This window comes from Vanacampus margaritifer, chromosome 13 (genome assembly GCF_051991255.1).
Source record: "Vanacampus margaritifer isolate UIUO_Vmar chromosome 13, RoL_Vmar_1.0, whole genome shotgun sequence".
NCBI lineage: Eukaryota > Metazoa > Chordata > Actinopteri > Syngnathiformes > Syngnathidae > Vanacampus > Vanacampus margaritifer.
In genome coordinates, this window is record NC_135444.1 from 14585474 (window position 1) to 14604383 (window position 18910).

Here is an 18910-nt window from a genome sequence, read left to right on the forward strand (position 1 = left end):
TAAAAATACGCATGGTTGGACGTGTTTTATTCCGGGGAAGACTGAGGGCAGTTGAAAATGGACAGCTGCAGCCAAATGGAGACTGTGGAGCGATGCATTTTATTTGGGCAGTTTCTTGTTGTATATCTGGACCATGTACTAGAAATACTGTAGTACCTGGTTGTGCCTGCTTTTTCCAGGGGGAATGCAAGTATAGCCACTTTTTTAAAAGAGATATTCAATACTGCTTTTTTTTTCCAGATCAATGCCATTACGCATAATCATCAAGTACGGATACCACTAGTACTTTTGATACATACAATTTCCCCTAAAAAAACAATTACAGATAATTTTAAAGAAATACCTGTATATTCAAATATATAAAATTGTCCTTAAAATCACATGAAATTAAGGCAATTTTCTATTCTTCTAATTTGAAATTTCTAGTTCCTAATCTTAAAATGGCCACAAGAGGGCGGCAGTATCGGCCACTGTTGCGAGTACCGATGCGTTGAAATAAGGCCGGTTATCGGCCCGATACTGTTACCTGGTATTGGTACGTGCCCATCCTCAGTGGTTTTTTTTGTTTGTTTTTGGGGGGGGTGGGGTAATAACTTATAAAGAATGTACGTCCTAATTATTTGGCCCATTCTGGTTTGTACAACTTGGCCACCAGGGGGTAGTATATTACAGCCTTGCGGAAAAAGAGTTTCACAACTACTTACTGTAAGTGACTCAGTAAAAAAACAGTAAAATTTGTCAGATTACAGAATATATGCTTGTTAATATTGTTAAATTGTATCTCTCCATGTCTTGATACATTGTTTGTGTTCAAATAACCATTGTTTAAAGCATTATATAATACTGCTACACCAATGCTAGCCTGTTTATAGCATTTCATATTAAGTGTTAGCATTAAGTTAGCCGCAAAGTTGCATGGTTGTTTTGAATACACCAGAGGTGGCAATTTCAGGTCCAGAAAGTAAAAACCCTGCCACAGTTTGGCTTTAGCCAGAAAGAAAAAAAGTTTGGCTTTAGCCCCTGATGCTAGCTATCTAGATCCCTAGCAGGTAAACGATCACCATGGGACCTAGTTAGCTAGCACCTGAACGTAAAAACCCTGCCACAATTTGGCTTTAGCCCCTGATGCTAGCTAGCTAGGTAGTTTCCTAGCAGGTAAACGAGGACTATGAGAGCTAGCTAGCTAGCACCTGGGGTTAAAGCCAAGCCGTGGCTGGGTTTTTACTTTCTGGAACTGGATTTGCCACCTCTGGAATACACACATTAAACATCAACAGGCATTAAACTGCACATTTAGATTTACAATACATGTTAAACGGTTATAGTATTTTGCAGTACCTGCTTTTGCAAGTGGAAAAGCAACAATTCTGAGTAGGGTTAGCATTTTATTACAGTGTCGCACTACTTGCCGTGGACTAGGGTGGTTGTTTTTGTCCTGAAACCACACCATAATTAGCACATCAGTGGAGGAGGAGAACGAGGGTCTCCTGTATTTACTTCTCCACATGTGGAGATGCGAAATTTCAGCCCAGGGGAGAATGAGGGCAGTTGCAAAACAGACAAGTGAAGACACAGCGGTAAGCTACTTTGAATGGAACATAATCAAACGAAATAATTGGCAAAGATGACTAAAAAGGGTCATCTGCTGAAAAGAAATACACGTAAAAGTGATTTCCCACTGTTTTAATTGAACATGTGGAGTAGTGTCGAGTTCCTCGATGCAGAGCACACTGCAGAGCTACACAAAGAGAAATAAAGCTTTCCTGGGCTGGCCCTGTGCACCCTCACAGCGGGGACATATGAATTGTTTTGACATCCATCTTTCCCCTCCTCCTCCGCCTGCAAACTACTGCAGAGTCACAATGCTCTGGCTCCCAGCCCTTTTAGATATAATTCCACAACAATTTCCATAAGCGCTAGCTAGGGAATAGGCTGCACAGACATGAAAAACAACTGGTCCCCTTGCACTTTGCTATATGTCACAGGAAATTGATGTCTCCAAAAGTTTGGGGCTGCCTCATGCATGCCTTAAGGTAAGAAAAAACTTCCACTGTGCTAACTCATATCATGCTACAGTATATGAATTTGGCGACTTTGCCAATAAAGCCTTTGTGTCTCAAGGCTTACACTTGTCTTGTGTTGACTTGACAGGAGTTGGTCTGATATTTGTGGGTGCAGACTGTTTTGATTTAGGATCAGCGGGGAGCCACTCTTGATGTAATTGTGCGTTGAAGTGGACACAACACTGTGGGAGGTACAATCAAGCTCGACTAGATGACGAATGTAATAATTAAGGCTGCTACACTTGATCAGGTAATAATGTTGTTGTCTTTAGAATTGGTGATGCTACATGTGGCTTATTGCCCAAGGTTATGCCCTCAGCCAAGTAACGCTAAACACTAAGCAATTGTACATTTGTGATGACAAAGCATGTTTGGAATACATTTAGTGAAGGTTCACGCATGCTAAACTAAACGGGCACAAGCTTGACTGCAAATGCAAAGTGATGCAGAAGCTAATCAACAAACCAGGTCACAAGAAGGAGTCATGCCATGTTGACAATGACTAAACTGTACACCAACTCTGCATTTTCTTTATGTTTGGATCATTACAGCACATGGTGACAATTGGAGCTAGCCTCTCCCAAGTTTTACGGAAGAATGGGGTTCAATTCTTAGAAACATTCTTAAAAATGATAGGAGTGATAGATCTCTTTTTTGTACCTCAGTATATGTTTGTTTGTCTTCCACTAACACTTCCAACTCCATCACTTCAAACTTAATGTTGTTCTTGTAAACCAGCGATATCTAAAATGTAAACCCCATATTAAATGTCTCCACCAACAGCATTGAATCTGTAGTGCAGGGAATTTAGCGGCCACTTTTTGAGATGTTAGCAAATCAGGCCAAGTCTTTATACAGCACCTCCTGCTAAATTCTAAATATGTTTTGTATCTTTGTCTGCCTTTTCACTCCTGATTTTCCGCTGCAAATGGAAATGCTTCATGTTAACACTCTGCATAAAATGAGGACAGTACGGGATTGAAACCTCGGTTTTGCAATGCAGAAGTTGCTTTTCTCCCGATATGAGATACCTCCATATGCTGAGAGAGACTCTGCGATAGCAAAGTCAGCGTTTTAAGATGACGTGCAGCGTTACTGTACTGTATGTGATTACAATTACTGATAAATGGTTCTGTCCTATTCGGCTACGCAGCGATGGGTTTTTAAATGTGTTATCTATGAATTTTATTTATTTTTCAGCCAATAAATGTGCTTCCTGTCTTTAAAAGCATACATCTGATTATATTCAGGGGTGCTTGCAAAGAAAGATATAAGGTCAGGAAGCAGATGACCAATTGTCTTTGTCTACTGACATCTCTGGTGTCAGAAGTGGGATACATTCAAAGCCAAAAAAAGAATGCCTTAACTAGCAGGAACATTTTAGAAATAATGCTAATCAGGCAAGTCCAAGTCCTTATAGAGGCCACAGGTGTCAAACTACGGTCCTCAACCGATTCTTCCCTCCTCCAAAACACCTGATTCAAATGATCAGGATCGTTCTCAGGCTACAGTAGAGCTTGCTGATGAGCTGAAGTTGGATTCATCCAAAACACACAAATGAAATCAAGATGTAGAGGGATTTTAACCAGTGACTCTTTGGCCAACTAGAGGCAGTTTCGCATCTCTCCAACAACAACTGCTTGAAATGTATTTAAGTCAACGGTGAATGTTATCTGATGGATCGGCTAGTGTTGTTCCTGGTGTCAGAAGTGGGATGCAATTAAATGGCATCAATAGAAGAAACATTTTCGAAAGTTTTGGGAATGGTTCAATGTCCTTTGGTCTTAAGCTACTGCTGGCCCCGGTGTAAAAAGTGGGACACAATGGCAAAGGAATGGCTCCACCAGAAGAAAAAAACAAACATGCAATTGCCCTTAGCCAGCCCAGACCGAAATACAGTTCAAAAGCACGAGTCTCCAGTGACCAAGTGTTCGTCTGAGCTACTGATGGCGCTGGTTGCAGAAGTGGTTTGTATCCTAATCCCAAAAAGGAATGCTTTTGGTACCGGAAGAAAGTTGGAAAGACTCAGCCAGAACCCAGACCTAATCCAACTAAAAATCTGTCAGGCTGTGACATTGAGTAGCTCTTGCAATATTTGACTGTACTTTCCTCTTTACAGTACATAACTGATATCATTGTACATTTTCCCACCAATGCCTAAAGCTGTCTATCACATCAAACAGCTGAGCGTGAAATGAAGTGAAAATGCTATTTTGACCTCCAGTATATCTGACGCGCAAGTCACACACTTTCTCCGTACAGCCCACACAGTCACTCTTCCGTCGGTGACCTAAATCGAGCTGACAATTGTGTCAATGGGGCTTACCTTTGCTGTTGCCGTCAGGCCCTCTTAGGACCGTGCACTCCTCGATGACTCCGTAGGGTTCGAATAGGCGGTAGACGTCCTCCTCCGTCTGTTGTTTGTTCAGCATCCCCACGAACAACTTCCTGTCTTCTGGAAAATAAAATAAATACAAGTTCTCGGTTAGAACTTTGACCTTAATTGTCAAGATGATGGTGGAAGTCTTGAACCCTGGTCACAGGGTATGATCGTTTTTAGTTTTTTTTTCCATGACTGATCATTTTAATCTGGTAGTATCAGTGAGTTTCCCATTTAGCTCAGCTGTGTCAATCCCCCCACTGCACCCCGGGGCGTTCCAAAGCGATCTATACCGCTTGGTGGAAACATGGCTCCTTGGAACCCCAGTCTCCCACGCAACACTTACAGTACTGCCCCCCTCCCCCACCCCTACATCCTTCCACCCAACACTATTCATCTCCTCTTCCTCATTCCTCCACGCTGATTCCACATTTTCCACACGCACTCCTTTTTTTTCCCGACTGCCCGTCCACTCTTTATCTCGCTCTTACTCCTCAACTAATTGCTGCTGATCCAGTGCTTTTTTGTGTCGCCAGAGAAATATTTCAGTGCGCTCCTCAGCTGAACAATGGCCTCGTCTCCGCCTGGCAGCCGGCGCTGCCGAGACATGGCGTGAATAACGCTGACTTTTCAATAGGAGACAACTTGTGTTGAACGCAGGGGGATGTGATCTTTACCTTGACCTGACACACTGTGTTTACTGATGTTCTCTAATGCGACAGTGCCGCCGCGCTCTGCAGGCTGGCGGAAGAATCGCTAAAAAACATGCGGTAGAAACATTGGTTTCTTATGGATACATATATATTATTAAAGAATACAAAAAGCTGCATCAAAATGCAATGATCCAGAGCAGTTCAAGAACAGCTGAGAAATAAAGTAATTGACATCTATCAGTCAGGAAAGGGTCAACATTCGTAAACCTTTAGGATTCCAGCGAACAACGGTGAGAGCCATAATCCACAAATTGAGAAAGCATGGGACAGTGACAAACTTTCTCAGGACTGCCCAGCCTACGGAAACTACCCCAAAAGCACACCGACAACTCCTCCAGGAGGTCACAAAGGAACCTAGGACAATTTCTAAAGAACTGCTGAACTCGCCACCTGATTTACAGATGTAAGAAACTGGGCAAAAATGATATCCATGAGTTCCAAGGCGAAAACTACTGCTGAGAAAAAAAGATCTTAAAGGCTTGTCAGTTTTTTCTTTTCTTCAAAGCATATCTGAATGATTCCCAAGACTTGTGAGAATATTCTATGGACTGATGAGCCAAAAAGTTTAACTTTTTTTGAAGGTGTGTGGTCCTAGTGTGATGGTCTGGGGCTGCTTTGTTACTCCAGGCTCTGGACGACTTGCTGTGTTTGATGGAGGTAAGAATTGTTTCTGCCCTTGACTGATTCTGGCAGTTAAGAAGCGGCACATTTCTGGGTCACATAAAACCGAACAAAAATAAATCATCTCCATTACATGTTGTATTTTTGATCTGAGCCTAAAATTGAAAAATAATTAGTTGTTTTTCAATTACTAATTGAAAATGGAAAGAATGAATGATTTTTCTACATTATGGCCCACTTGAACTAAATGAATGTTTTTTCTCTATTAACTCTAGAAAACAGAAAATACAAAAGAAAATTTGTTTAACTGCACTATTTCCACCAAAACAAATTCTTCATAAAACAAAAGAATACATGTGGAAAGGGAATCTAGGACAGAGCCGCATGGAGGCCTGAGGCTCTGAGCTAACGCATTACGGACAGAAATGAACAGGCTTGACTGTAACCAAATAAAGTGGCTCCAGACTGCTAAATTTTGCTGCCAAATGAGCATCTCCTCATGTGAAAGCAGCCAAGGGACATCCAGTCAAAAAATGTTACTGATGCATGCAGATGTACTCAGAGGCCAAATTTCCCAGTCTGGGGAACCTCACTCCATTCGCTTTCTGCCAGCTTTGTTGTCAGCACTGTACTCTATTTCTGCTCTAATAGATGGCTGCCTCAATTCATTTCCAGGGAAAATTTTCCACTTGAATAAATAAACACCTAACCTTAAATATATCCCTCAGAAACAAAACAAAACAGGTTGTGGTATTACAAAATGACTGATACCACCAGGTGTTGTGGTAGTCGTCTATGATCTTTTGACACCTGAAACACAGACTTGAAACTGGAGTTTAGGCTAGAAACTAAACTTTAAAACATTGTTTTGAGATACATTTCTTGAAACCTTAACCCTAGATTGAAACCCTTGGAACGCTAATTATTGCTGAAAGCCTAAACCTCACTTGAAACTGTTAAGTAGGACTTGAAACCATACTTTTAAACTGTAACTTCGAAATCAACCTCTACCACTACTTTAAGACCCTCATTTGATATCTCTAATTTAAAACCAGAAGTCCAACTTTATACCAACTTTGTACCATGGTTTGAAACTAAAATCTAGACTTGAAGACTTAATTCAAAACCCTAATCCAAGCCAAAATGTATTATTTTAAACCTTAACTATGCCGTATGCCCCAATTTAAGACCCTGATCCTGTCTTGAAATCCTAATTCTTGTTTGAAACCACAAACCAATTTTGAAACTCAAAAGAAAGAGACACTGTAACATTATTAACATTTTTACTTCTTTATTTTATATTTTAACCATGTTGAATTTAGTTATAGATGTGTAGAGCAGGTGAAATAATGTTAAACTCAATATAACTCGACCTTAACCTATCTGGTACTTTGTTTTTGTCTAAAATTTATTTTCAGTGTCCTGCGTGAGAAAGTTCAATCTGTTTACGGAGAACATATTCTGTTTTGAGAAAGCACACACACACTCACACACGCTGTTCCCACTACCATCAGGAGCTGTCAAATTCAATCTGACATATTGAGATTCTGTTTTGGGAAAAAAGTACAAACTGAGAATCTGTTATGACTAAAAAATGAACAGGTGCAGATCAACATAACATATTGTGAGAACCAATCTGTTGTCTTATTCAAAGGGGAGGAGAAGAGGCGTTTTTCTGTACAAACTGGGATTGTAATAAAGAGCTGTCTTTTGGGGGGGGGCACGCACTCTTGGATGGCACTCTTTACGTGATATTCAACTGTGTGACCGGAGATCTCTGTAATAAATCATCCTTGCAAGGAGCTTTTTCACAAAGAAGTCTCATCTCCAATTTTTTGGACAGGCAAAATATTACAAATGATATCTTCATTCAACAACACCTTGGCTTCAAACCCACATTTAAATCCTAACCCTGACTTGAAACACTACTTTAAAAGCCCAATCCTGGTTTGAAAACTCGATTTAATACCCTAACTCAGTCTTGACTTCATAATTTATAACTTTAACATTGGCTTGAAACTCCAACTTTAAACCCTGACTGTCTTTAAAACCTAATTTCAAAGCCTATCGAAATATTGGTTTAAAAACCATGTACAGGTTTAAAACAACAAAACAACAACAAAAACACCCATCATTTTAAACCATAACCCAGATTAAAAATCCTAATTTGGATACTTTGAATCCCTAATCGTCGTTTGAAATTCTAATTTGAAACCTAACCACAGGCTAATTTGACCCTAACCTTAGTTTGATGCCATACTTTAAAACTTCAACTCTGGCTTGAAACCCTACTTTGAAACTTGAATGCCATTATTTTGTAATTCTCAAAGTCTCTTATTTCAACTCAAACTAGCCGAGCATGTATTTTCCTGCACCCTCTGCTGGTTGCTGCCAAGTAGTGCTCCCTTGCCTCCCTTTACTTAGCAACCACGCAACAAAATCATCAACAATCAGAACATGAAATAAATCAAATTCCATGTGATGTTATCAACTTCTCATTCTTATCTCAGCGTGTGTCTACAACAGCATGTCATGCCATTTTCCAGACCTGAAATAGCGATACTGACGCCCAGCTATGGTTTCTCAACACCGGGCCGGCCACACAAATGATGCACCTTTAAAATAATCAAGCGTGTCAGGGTGTTATCTCGGGAGGGGGCGTCCCCGGTGCTGGCTGCTTATTGCAAGTGGCAGGATCAGAGGCTACGCATCACCGTGGACGTGATGCAACGTGACATCTGTCAGAGTAGATAGGAGAGCATTTATCTGCAAAAAAAAAAAAAAGGAAGGAAAGCCTTGAACTAGAAAATGAAAGGTCGAGATGGTCCTTCTTGCTGGAGGGGGAATATGAAATCTGAGTTTAGATGATGAAGAAGGAGGGCCACACACATGGTAGGTGTTGCCCCTTCAAGAATATGATGGTGGCCGGATAGACTTGATACTAATGCAAAACCTCACACGTCTTGGAGAACACATCTCAACCTTCACTGAAATGTGCCAAGCCTGCTACCTCTGGCTGAACGCAATCATTCTCCCTCCCCCCCCCCCCTCTCTCTCACCTCCCTCCCTCACTCCATCTCTCTTTTTGAGGAGCAGTTTTAATAATCAATTACTTCTTTGAGGAGCATTTTTTCAAATTTTGAGGAATATTTTTTTTGCAGTTGAATCCAAGGGACATGAAGTAAGGGTTTTATAAAAACAATAAAAAGATGAATTGAAACCATAATTTGATACCTTAACTGGAAAACCTAACTCAGGGTCAAAACCCTAATTTGAAACCTGAACCCATACTTGAAACCTTAATTTCAAACCCTAACTTGAAACAATTAGCTCAGGTTATAAACTATTCTGTGAAACCCAAAAGCAAGTTTGACGCCATATGTCAAAACCCTAACCCTTTCTTGAAAACACAACCCAGGCTTGAAACCCTAATTTCAAACCCAAACCCTAAACCCTAATTCAGACTTGAAACCTTAATTTAGAACTCTAACTTAACAATTAAACATAGGCTTGAAACACCAACTGGAGTTAAAACCGAACTTTAAACCCCAATTTTAAACCAAAACTTTAAACCCTAATAGAGAATTGTAACCTTGATTTATAACCCTAACTTGAAAACTAAACCTAGGCTTGAAACTCCTACGTGAAACCAAAACATAGACTTAAAACCTTAATATTTAAACCCCAAAACACCAAATTTAAACCCTAACACAGACTTGAAACCTTAATTTCGAACTCTAACTTGAAGACTAAACCTTGGCTTGAAACTCCAACTGGAAACTGAAGAGGAATTTAGAATTTTCTCCTCTTTGCGTGTTCCAAAAATGAAGATAGATTTAATGTAAGAAAAATACACCTTTGCAAAAATTATTTTTAATCAATCAGAGATCTCTGGACAGATAACAGCCTCTATCATCACTTAAACATCGTGGGATTCAGAGCGTCAAATGTGTCTCTTCCGGGTGTCGAACGGCTTTTATAATTTTAGGACCTCCTCTCTTTTATTTGTAGACAAAACATATCTCTGAGTACTTTTCCATGAGCAGATGGCGTAAACAAGGTCAGTTGGGTGTTTTTGAGACAAATTCTAGTTCAAGGGCTAAATGTGTTTTCGCACAAAACGCTGAGAAGGAACTTTTTTAGACTAAATAGTATGTCCCATCTTAAAGTCAAATTATACCGAGATCAACACCTTCTGCTCTACTAAGGACACAAAACATTTAGACAAGGTTAATATAAAGAATTGGAATGTTAATAATGGTTAATAAAATAAAATTAAGTATTAAAAATGTTATAATATCTAACAAAACATAGACTTGAATCCCTAAACTTTAAACCCTACCACACACTTGAAACCTTAATCTAGAACACTAACACTAGCCTAGATATGGTATTTTGTTTAATATTGTGTTTGTGTAATATGAGTTAAGCAGCAAAATCCATCAGTGTTTATCAATATCAGAAGGCGGCCATTTTGTCACTTGCTATTGAGTGAAAATGACATTACAGTTGCCCAGGTGTCATGTAACAACCAATCACAGCTCACCTTCAGAAAACAGGTGAGCTGTGATTGGTCATTGCTTGAGCCCTGACCAACTGTGATGTCATCTTCAGTAGACAGCAAGTGGCAAAATGGCTGCCCCCTGAGATAGATTAAAATGTCTGGATTTTGCTGCACAACTCATATTCTACAAATGTATTATCAATCAGAATGTCATGTTTAGACTAGTGAGGTTACATATAACATATTATTGCCAAGAAATGTTTAAGGTTGACTTCCCCTTGAAATTTAAACTTTAAACAAAGAACACATTTCAACCTGCAATGAGATGTACCAAACGTACCACAAATGGCGGAAAGCAACCACATCAAAGTACAAATGTACTTTTTATTTGTAGCTGCTAGTTTGCTAATAGATATGCTGTACATGACAATGACATGTATAGTATATACAATTACATGTTTATAATCACGATGTGTGGAAGTAAGAAAAGCGACAGCATTATAGTGCATATTGCCACAACAGTGTTCCAATGGAAGTCCTTGTTGTTTAGTTTTGTTGCGGAAAACGTCACAACACTGCGTTATATCGCCTCTTAGGTGCGAAACACCGTACTGTTTTCTCTGAGCTGCCGTTACATGTGAGAAGTTGTGAGGAGAGCCGACGCTAATAAGCCACCTCATTAAGGCTAGCGAGCGCGGCGGCGGCCTTCCAGTCGGCGCTGTCAGCTCAGTGGGTTAGCGCGCCCGCTTCAAAAGCTACAATGCTAATTTATTTTAGAAATCGGTAAACAAAGTATTCTCTCTCTCTCTCTATTGAAGGTGAGCTTGTGCGACCATAGAAGAAGAAAACGGGGAGTGATGACAAAAAATGTCTGCTTCTCATTGACGAGATAAAAAGGCTCGTTATTCAAGCGCTAATTTGGCAGGGTGCCGGCACCCCGGGGCGTCTCCAAACCTCGGACGTCTTTCCTCATTGGCTGCTCCCGTCGGTGATCCCTAACATGCTTAGCATCCACTGTCGCTGTCAGGGCACACACACACACACACACACACGCTTGTCCCCATACTCTCATTAATGCAAACACAAGCCAGTTAGATCGCGATATATGTAATAAATTGGATTAAATTCCACTGGCTAAGCACTGTGATCTCTTCGGGTTAATTAATTTCATTCTGTCTGTGTTTTTAATGCTTGAACACATGCTGACACTGTTATTGTGTAGCATCCTGCTTATTGGTGGGAGTATAATAGGCTTGTGAGGAGAGGAGGGCGGGTGGGACACGGGGGTTGTTTGGTATTCCGGCCACAAAAAGGATGTGATTCCTACGCACTACAGTAGCTGCCGTTAATATGCTGGATCCTTCCTCAGCTCTTATCTTCCTTGGAATGAGGAGAGGGGTAGAGTTGGGGAAGGGTGGGGGGGGGGTGGTGGGGGCGACCTGGATGACTTCTCTTCACCAAGCTTGGGGTTACTATCTCATTTAATATATTTATCCATTCGTTATTGTTTTCTTTATCAGCCGAATTAATATCGGTCGTAATTTGCCCTTATCTCTACCGCTGACAGTCACATTCACACTACGGCTCTGTCACCCCCCACCCCCCTCAACTCCTCAGGTGAAGGATGATTGACAGTATAAGTTGTTGTCATAGTGACCGGCATCCCCTCCCACTTCCAAACCACACAACCCGAAGGAAGGTCCTTCCGAACCCTCTCGCCCTTCCCTTCGAACCAGCTCCTTTTCATCCATCCCGGCTTATCGAGGACTGCAGGGCTGTGTGTGTGTGTGCGCGCAGCAATTTACAGTAAGGCCGCATCCTCCCCATTCTCGCCTCCTGCTTCTTATTCTTGCCGCCTTCTCTTTTCTTCCCCTCGCCGGCGCCACATTGCTATTCAGCGGGTCTTATTCTACTGTCCAAAATCCTTAGCAGGCTGCGCCGCTATCACGGAGGATACAGTAATAAGTCTCTGTGTAACCCGGCTGGAATACAGATACAGTGTATGCATGCTGCATGGGTAATAGTTGAAATATAGAAAGTGAAGCAAGTTTACATGCTCCAAGAAGCATAAATGACTGATTCCATTCTATTCTTAAGGGGACAGAGTATGGAAAAGTAACTTTTTAATTGCTTGCATAGACATTTGGGTCTCTAGAGTGTCTGACCACCCATCAAGTGTGAAATTACGTAAGTGAGTGCATTTTTGTGAGCTGCCTATGTCAGAAAATATGTCCTTAAGCAAGCTGTTGACATTTTAGCCCAACTGTAAAGTCGCATTCAAGCTAATTTAATACTCACACTGATTTATCCCACACTTAGTTTGGAAGCTACATGGGAAACGATCCACCCTGTGACTTGGACTACTCAAAACCACTAATAAGACAAAGGTAAGAACTAAGCAGTAATGTTTTTGGATGCACAGAATGCTGCATTAGCTTCTGATAACAGGCATGTTAGCGGTAATGAACAGAGCTGCCATATGTGCAATATGAAATAAATGACCTAAATTATAGATAATAGAAAATAAATAATACAATAAATTAAGTGTGCTGGTTTTAGTTAAATCCAATCAATTTATTCAACAGTTTAACTCAAACTTGCATTGGTTTACATTTAATGTAGGTCAAAAGGTCGACATTGCAATATAGCCGAATTATCATGTTAATGGAGAAAAGCAAATAAATAATACAATAAATTAAGTGTGCTGGTTTTAGTTAAATCCATACAAATCAATTTATTTAACAGTTTAACTCAAATGGTTTGGTTTACATTTGATGTAGGCCTAAAGGTCGACATTGCAGTATAGCCGAATTATCAAGTTTATGGAGAAAAGCTAGCAGGCAAAACAACAATGAGGAGATTATTCACCCCCATATAGTTTGAGAATTTTTTTTTTTTACTTCAGTGTGTATCTAACTGATATCCCTTGACATGAATCAATACCCAAGAAGTAGCTCTCAGTTTCAAAAAAGGTTGGCGACTCCTAGGTTAGCATCTTTCTGATAGCTAGCTTCCCTACATGATTGAGCCATAAAAATGCATCCGCTTAAAAGCCTCAGGTGGCTGGAATATAACCCAGCGGGTAGCCTCTCCACGCCGCGACAAGAGGTGCTAGCCACCAGCTAGCTTACAAGCTAACAGGCTTGGGTGGTGGGCTCATCTGCAGTGTTATCTCCTTGTTTAGGAATTCAAATAATGACACGGATTTGTTCCGTAAATTGTGCCACATTATTGGACCGCAATAAAGTAGTTAGGAATCAGTGCTTTAAGTGAAAGACTTGATGGCTAAGAAACAAGACATTCCAAAGACTCGCTTGGAAAGCCATCACTTCATCAATTATGCAACACTTTATTGGCACAACGGTACTGTTGCAAGCCTTGTGAAAAGCCTTAACTGTCACAACGTCATCATTATGGACTAAAAACATTAACGCGAGTCCAATCCACAGGCCTGTGTAAGCACAACCATTCAATTAATAGACTACAAGCGATTCATGGGGGACGTTTACAATCTTACTACACAGCAGCGAGTCTTTCACACGGAACACGTGGGAGGCTGCGGTTGCTAACGGCTGCACGCAGGCCTTGTAGCATGTTTGGCAGGCCACAAAGCTCAAGATCAAACCGTAGCGTGTTAGCGAACACGAGCCCCACAGGAAGAGCGCTTCTGCATTCCGAGCGCACGAGCTGGATCTCAGCGGGGAACGATCTGGAACGCCGAGTTTTTAGGAGCAAAATGGCACCCGGATATCTGTAACGCGCTTGCCGTTCAAACATACCACAAACATATCGCGACACACACAGGAGGCTGCTGTCAATCAAATATCTTCCGTTGCGTTCCAAAGTTTTGACGCATTGGTGCAGTTTAATGGTCGCTGCGTTGGTTTTGGGGGATTCCAGGCGCAGTGTTAGGCTCTTGTGTAAAAGCTCTGACGTGTGGAAGTGCTGATGTGCATGTGTGTTTTTATGCCTCTTTCTTCTTGACAGCCCGCCCCCCCCCCCCTAAACTCGTTCCTGACTCCCGCGCCTGCAAACACATCAGCTGAAAGGAGAAAAATTGAGGGAGAAATTGCTTAAATTATTCTATCTGCAGCATATACATCTCAGCAGATTTACACCCAATATGATAACAAAAGTGAAATATTACTGTCGCTGTATTATACGGCCGTGCTCATAAATCCTGAAAAGTGCTGTGTATGTGTAGCTAGCTACTGTATATAAACATTTACAATATGGCAGTCCTATTTATATTGTCTCCCTTCATAATGCCACCTGAAGGGCATTTTGGCATCCGTTATGATATGGATTTTCTACACGCCATTATTGCCTTTCTTTTCCATCCAGATACAGTAGAAAGGCCTCCACCTTTGGCAGCGTTTAACACAGTGCCCGCCTGTTTCTTAATTATTTTCTCATCGCTCGGCTGACACTGATTCATGAGGCTACTAGTAGACACACCCTCTCAACAAGCCCCCACTAACCCATCTTGAAAATGCACTTTTTGCTCCCTGCAAAGTGTCAGCTTATTCCACATGTCCATGCTCAGCCCTCTGCCCTCGCGTTCACCCGCCCTCCGTTTTGACAGTTATATTCATTTTGTGCTAATGAGAATTAAGTAGGAAATTCTCCATGTGCAAAGACTTGAAAACTATATCAAATACAAACGACACTACTTACCAAACCATAGTGTTGTCGCCAAGACCACACCAACCGAGACCAAAACATTATTGAGATTTAAGTATCGAGACAGAGACAAGACCAAGACTCTTGGAGGCCGAGACCAAGACAAGACCAATACTTTTGGAGGATGAGATCAAAGCAAGACAGTATCAAAGAAAAATCACACAAAAAAACGGAATAAAATGATGAGTATCCACTGATCACAGTCGTACTGGCCTGGTCTCTACCGGTCTAGATCAAAATTCCCAAGTCTACCCTGTTCAAGACCAAGGCAAGACTGAGTAAAAATGCCTTCGATTCCGAGACGAGACCGAGATCCTTAAAAAGTGGTCTTGAGACCTGTCTCGAGACCAAGACCGATCTCGAGAACTACAACACTACCAAACTCAATTCCCAACATTAAAAACACTTTAATTCCTAAGCACCAATCCTAACCCCGAACCCTGACTGCCAAACCTAAACATGAACCCTAAGCCTAAACCTTTACTTGAGCGAACCACTAAACCCCTGACCATAACCCTCAACCCTTACCCCTTAGAACAGTGGTGGGCAAACTCAGTTCTCAAAGTTCTCCTGCAGATTTTGGAAGTTTCCCTCTTCCAACATAAGATGATTCCAATCAACAGGATCATTATCAGGTTTATGCAGAGCATGCTGATGATCTGATCATATATCAGCTGTGTTGGAGAAGGAAAACCTGCAAAACCTGCGGGACTGAGTTTGCACACCCCTGCCTTAGACTAACATTGACCAAAACCCTTTAAACCTTGCCATGAAGCATAACTCTAACTCATGAACAAAAGATCCAAATGTTCCATTAACCCGTAAACCTAATCCTAACCCCTAACTCAAACCCACAAGCCTAACCATAACCCATACCCCAAAAACCTTAACACCGAACCCTAGCTCCTTACCTCAACTCAAAACCCTTAACCTTTATTCCTCCTACAACCCCTTACCCCAAACCTCTTGACGCTTAAACTCCAATCCTAACAACTGATCTTAACTTAAATCATAATCCCCCAAACCTAACTAACCGAAACCATAAAACTAGCCATTAAACCCAAACCATATCCACTGACCCCAACCAAAATTCCTTTACCTGAACCACTAACATTATCTCTCAAAAACAAATCCTAACCATAACCCTGAACAAATCCTGCCAGTTGTAGCAGGAAAGCGAGCAAGGACGTATCCGACTATGGGGTACCGCTCGGGCTTTGTCCGCGAACGCAACTGAGCTTCCAGATGACTTTGCCACACGTGGACAAAAGAAGCTTACAGGGCGCCCCCTTCATGTCAGCTTTGCCCTGCCCGGCTAAGGGAGCAAAAGCCGCCTGGCAGGACCCGGACACCTTGGTGAATGGAACGTCAGATTTAACACCCTCCCTCCACGAATGGAAAGTCAGATTTAACCCGCCCCACCCCCACCCCCACCGTCCTTCTCTACCAGCGAGTGTTTTCAATATTCTCCGGTCCCAGTTTAGAAAAAAAATGCAGCGCTAACAGTAATGAGATGGGGAAATGCCGCACGAGATAAGCGGGCCAATAAATAGATAGCTATATAGGCCATCGAGCATGTCGTTGCTAACATTTCCATATTACGCCACACATCTTTCCGAGAATATTTGCACAATTTTCTGTCATACTGGAAAAACACAAAAATCAAATCCTGCATAAAAATACAGAGGAGTGGAAAAAGCCAATACTCGTCAAATCGTCCATGCATCCATGCACGGACGGAGTCATTTTTCAATTTAATGTCACCGAGGGCTTCTGAAGTCATAATTTGTCTCTCAAGCAAAATGTTCTGGAAAAATAAGACCGCAAACGTCTGAAGGATTAACTCCACATGTAGGTTTAGCTTTTTTGTTTGATTGTTTTTGGTGATGCTACATGATAACATGCCACTAGGTGACAGTATTGTTTTTGCACTTGAGACTTTTTGTCAGTTGTTTTCAAAGTGTGAGCCATTTTAGTTTCAGTGGTTACCCTTTTTCACGTTTATCCCGTGGGCAGTATTTTATTTTGAAATGGCTTGGTCAGAACCAACAAAAAGCCAAAAAATGGTCACAATAACGCCTAGGGGTTAAATAAGAGAATGTTAAAATTTACCTGAGAAACATCTGGTTTTATTATTGCAACTGTTTGACCCTCAAACAAATTACAGTAAAATATTTAAATAAGGTAAATAAAAATTTAGTAATAATACATTTAGGTAAATGAGCATGCATATAAGATATAAAATATATAAATATGTAAATATCAATAAAAAATAGCACAAGCCAAAAAGTAAAAGGACTTTAAAGTTAGATGTGATTTCAATAATGGGATAATGTTTACATAACTGCAAAGCACAATCTAAATAATGACCTTATATTTAAATAAATATCCGTCTGACAGCGGCATTCAAAAGAGAGCATTATGTTCTTTGGAAAGTCCGAATTATTGATGCCGCTGATCTCATAAGATTGCGTGGGCGTACCTAATCGACATGAAAGCCGAGTTCAGCTGCAATGGAGAATAAAAAGCAAACACAAAATCATGAAGCTCTTGAGATGTGCCCTTTATTCTCCACCTGAAAAGAAACTCTCACGCAAGGTGGAAATGTGCGGCGGCCGCCATTAATTTGGGGTGCAACATAAGATGGGTTAGCATCGAGCATAATAAGCTGCAGACAGAAATAATGTTGCCTTTGAGAGCTCCTTTTTTTTTTTTTTTTTTTTTTAGTTCTGCCTCGCTGCGATAAGTGCTTTGCTATTTGGTTCGGGACAATGTTAAAAGAACCTCTACCCTCAAATACCAAATTGGCTTCCTTGAGTTGTCCCTCGCAGGTGCATTAGACTATTTCTTTTTTTTTCTTCTCTTCAATGATTGCTGCTTCAGTGACACCACAAAAACTTAGCACTCAGAGGGCAATGTTGTGTATCGTTTGACAGACGACTGAAAATGCTTCTTTTGAACTTGTATTATAACACGGTGTATCCTTTTTCACAGCTTTCACAAGTCATATTAAAAGAACGATGCTGCTTTTAGAGTGCATCCAAAAAACCCTTTTGCGCAGTCAGAAATGACAAACTTGAAATTTTCACATCAGCTTGAAAGTTGCGCATGAATGCTGAGAGAAGAAGAACTGCATGATACAAGAATCATCCAGTTCACGTACGAGAAAGTGCGACGGAAGGCTGTGGGCCGGAATTATTGAGAACGCAAATGGCAGGTACTAAAATTGCGTGTTTACGAGAACAGATTGTCTTTGGTGGCTGTGTTGCATGTGATTTACGAAAATTGCGATCTTTTACTACAATCTAAACCAGTGGTTCTTAACCTTGTTGGAAGTACGTAGTCCCACCAGTTTCCTATGCCAAAGCCATCTTTATTGAAAAGTAAAATAGTTTTGTTAGATAGCTAGTTGTGCTGGTCTAGAATTGATCGACTTGTATGTTCATAGAGCACTTTCTTAAGATGGAACCCAGAGGTCAGCAGACACAATGAAAACAGCAGAGGCCCCAGAATTGAACCCTGTGGAACACCATACATGTGAATTCATATTTGTCTGACATCTTTTTTTCTAATTGTCACATTGCCCTGAAATGACCAAAAGCAGGGAAATGTAGAGTTGTGTGACATTGTTATGGCATGACTCCTTCTCCAATACGAAGCCATCTGAGAACAATGACAAAGTAAACAAGCTGATTTGAGACATTGGGCTGACTTGTTACGCTCTCCGAAAAATATCCAAAGAAGTTGCATGCTTCTATTGCTCAAGTGCAAAAGTGCAAAAGGAATCAGATGACATGGATATACAAGAGGGAGGTGGCTGTGCTGGAGAACGGGAGCAGGGTCAACAAAAGGACAAAAACGCTTGTGATGCGTGGTTATATTGAAGTCTTTCTGACAGCCCTTCCCACAGTAGAGAACACAATAACAAAACCTACACACAACCCAG

At 41.0% G+C, this 18910-nt stretch overlaps 1 protein-coding gene across 8 annotated transcripts in view; it reads right to left on the reverse strand.

The window, feature by feature from the left end:
* The window catches only part of celf5a (cugbp, Elav-like family member 5a), a 271078-nt gene that overhangs the window by 48564 nt on the left and 203604 nt on the right, over positions 1-18910 (reverse strand). For 6 of the 8 annotated variants that reach the window (XM_077583353.1, XM_077583356.1, XM_077583354.1 and 3 more), the window contains exon 4: positions 4390-4518. In XM_077583353.1, the coding sequence (XP_077439479.1) occupies positions 4390-4518 (129 nt within the window). The remainder of the gene's footprint in view (positions 1-4389; positions 4519-18910) is intronic. The other 2 variants (XM_077583355.1, XM_077583350.1) reach the window with 1 other exon arrangement.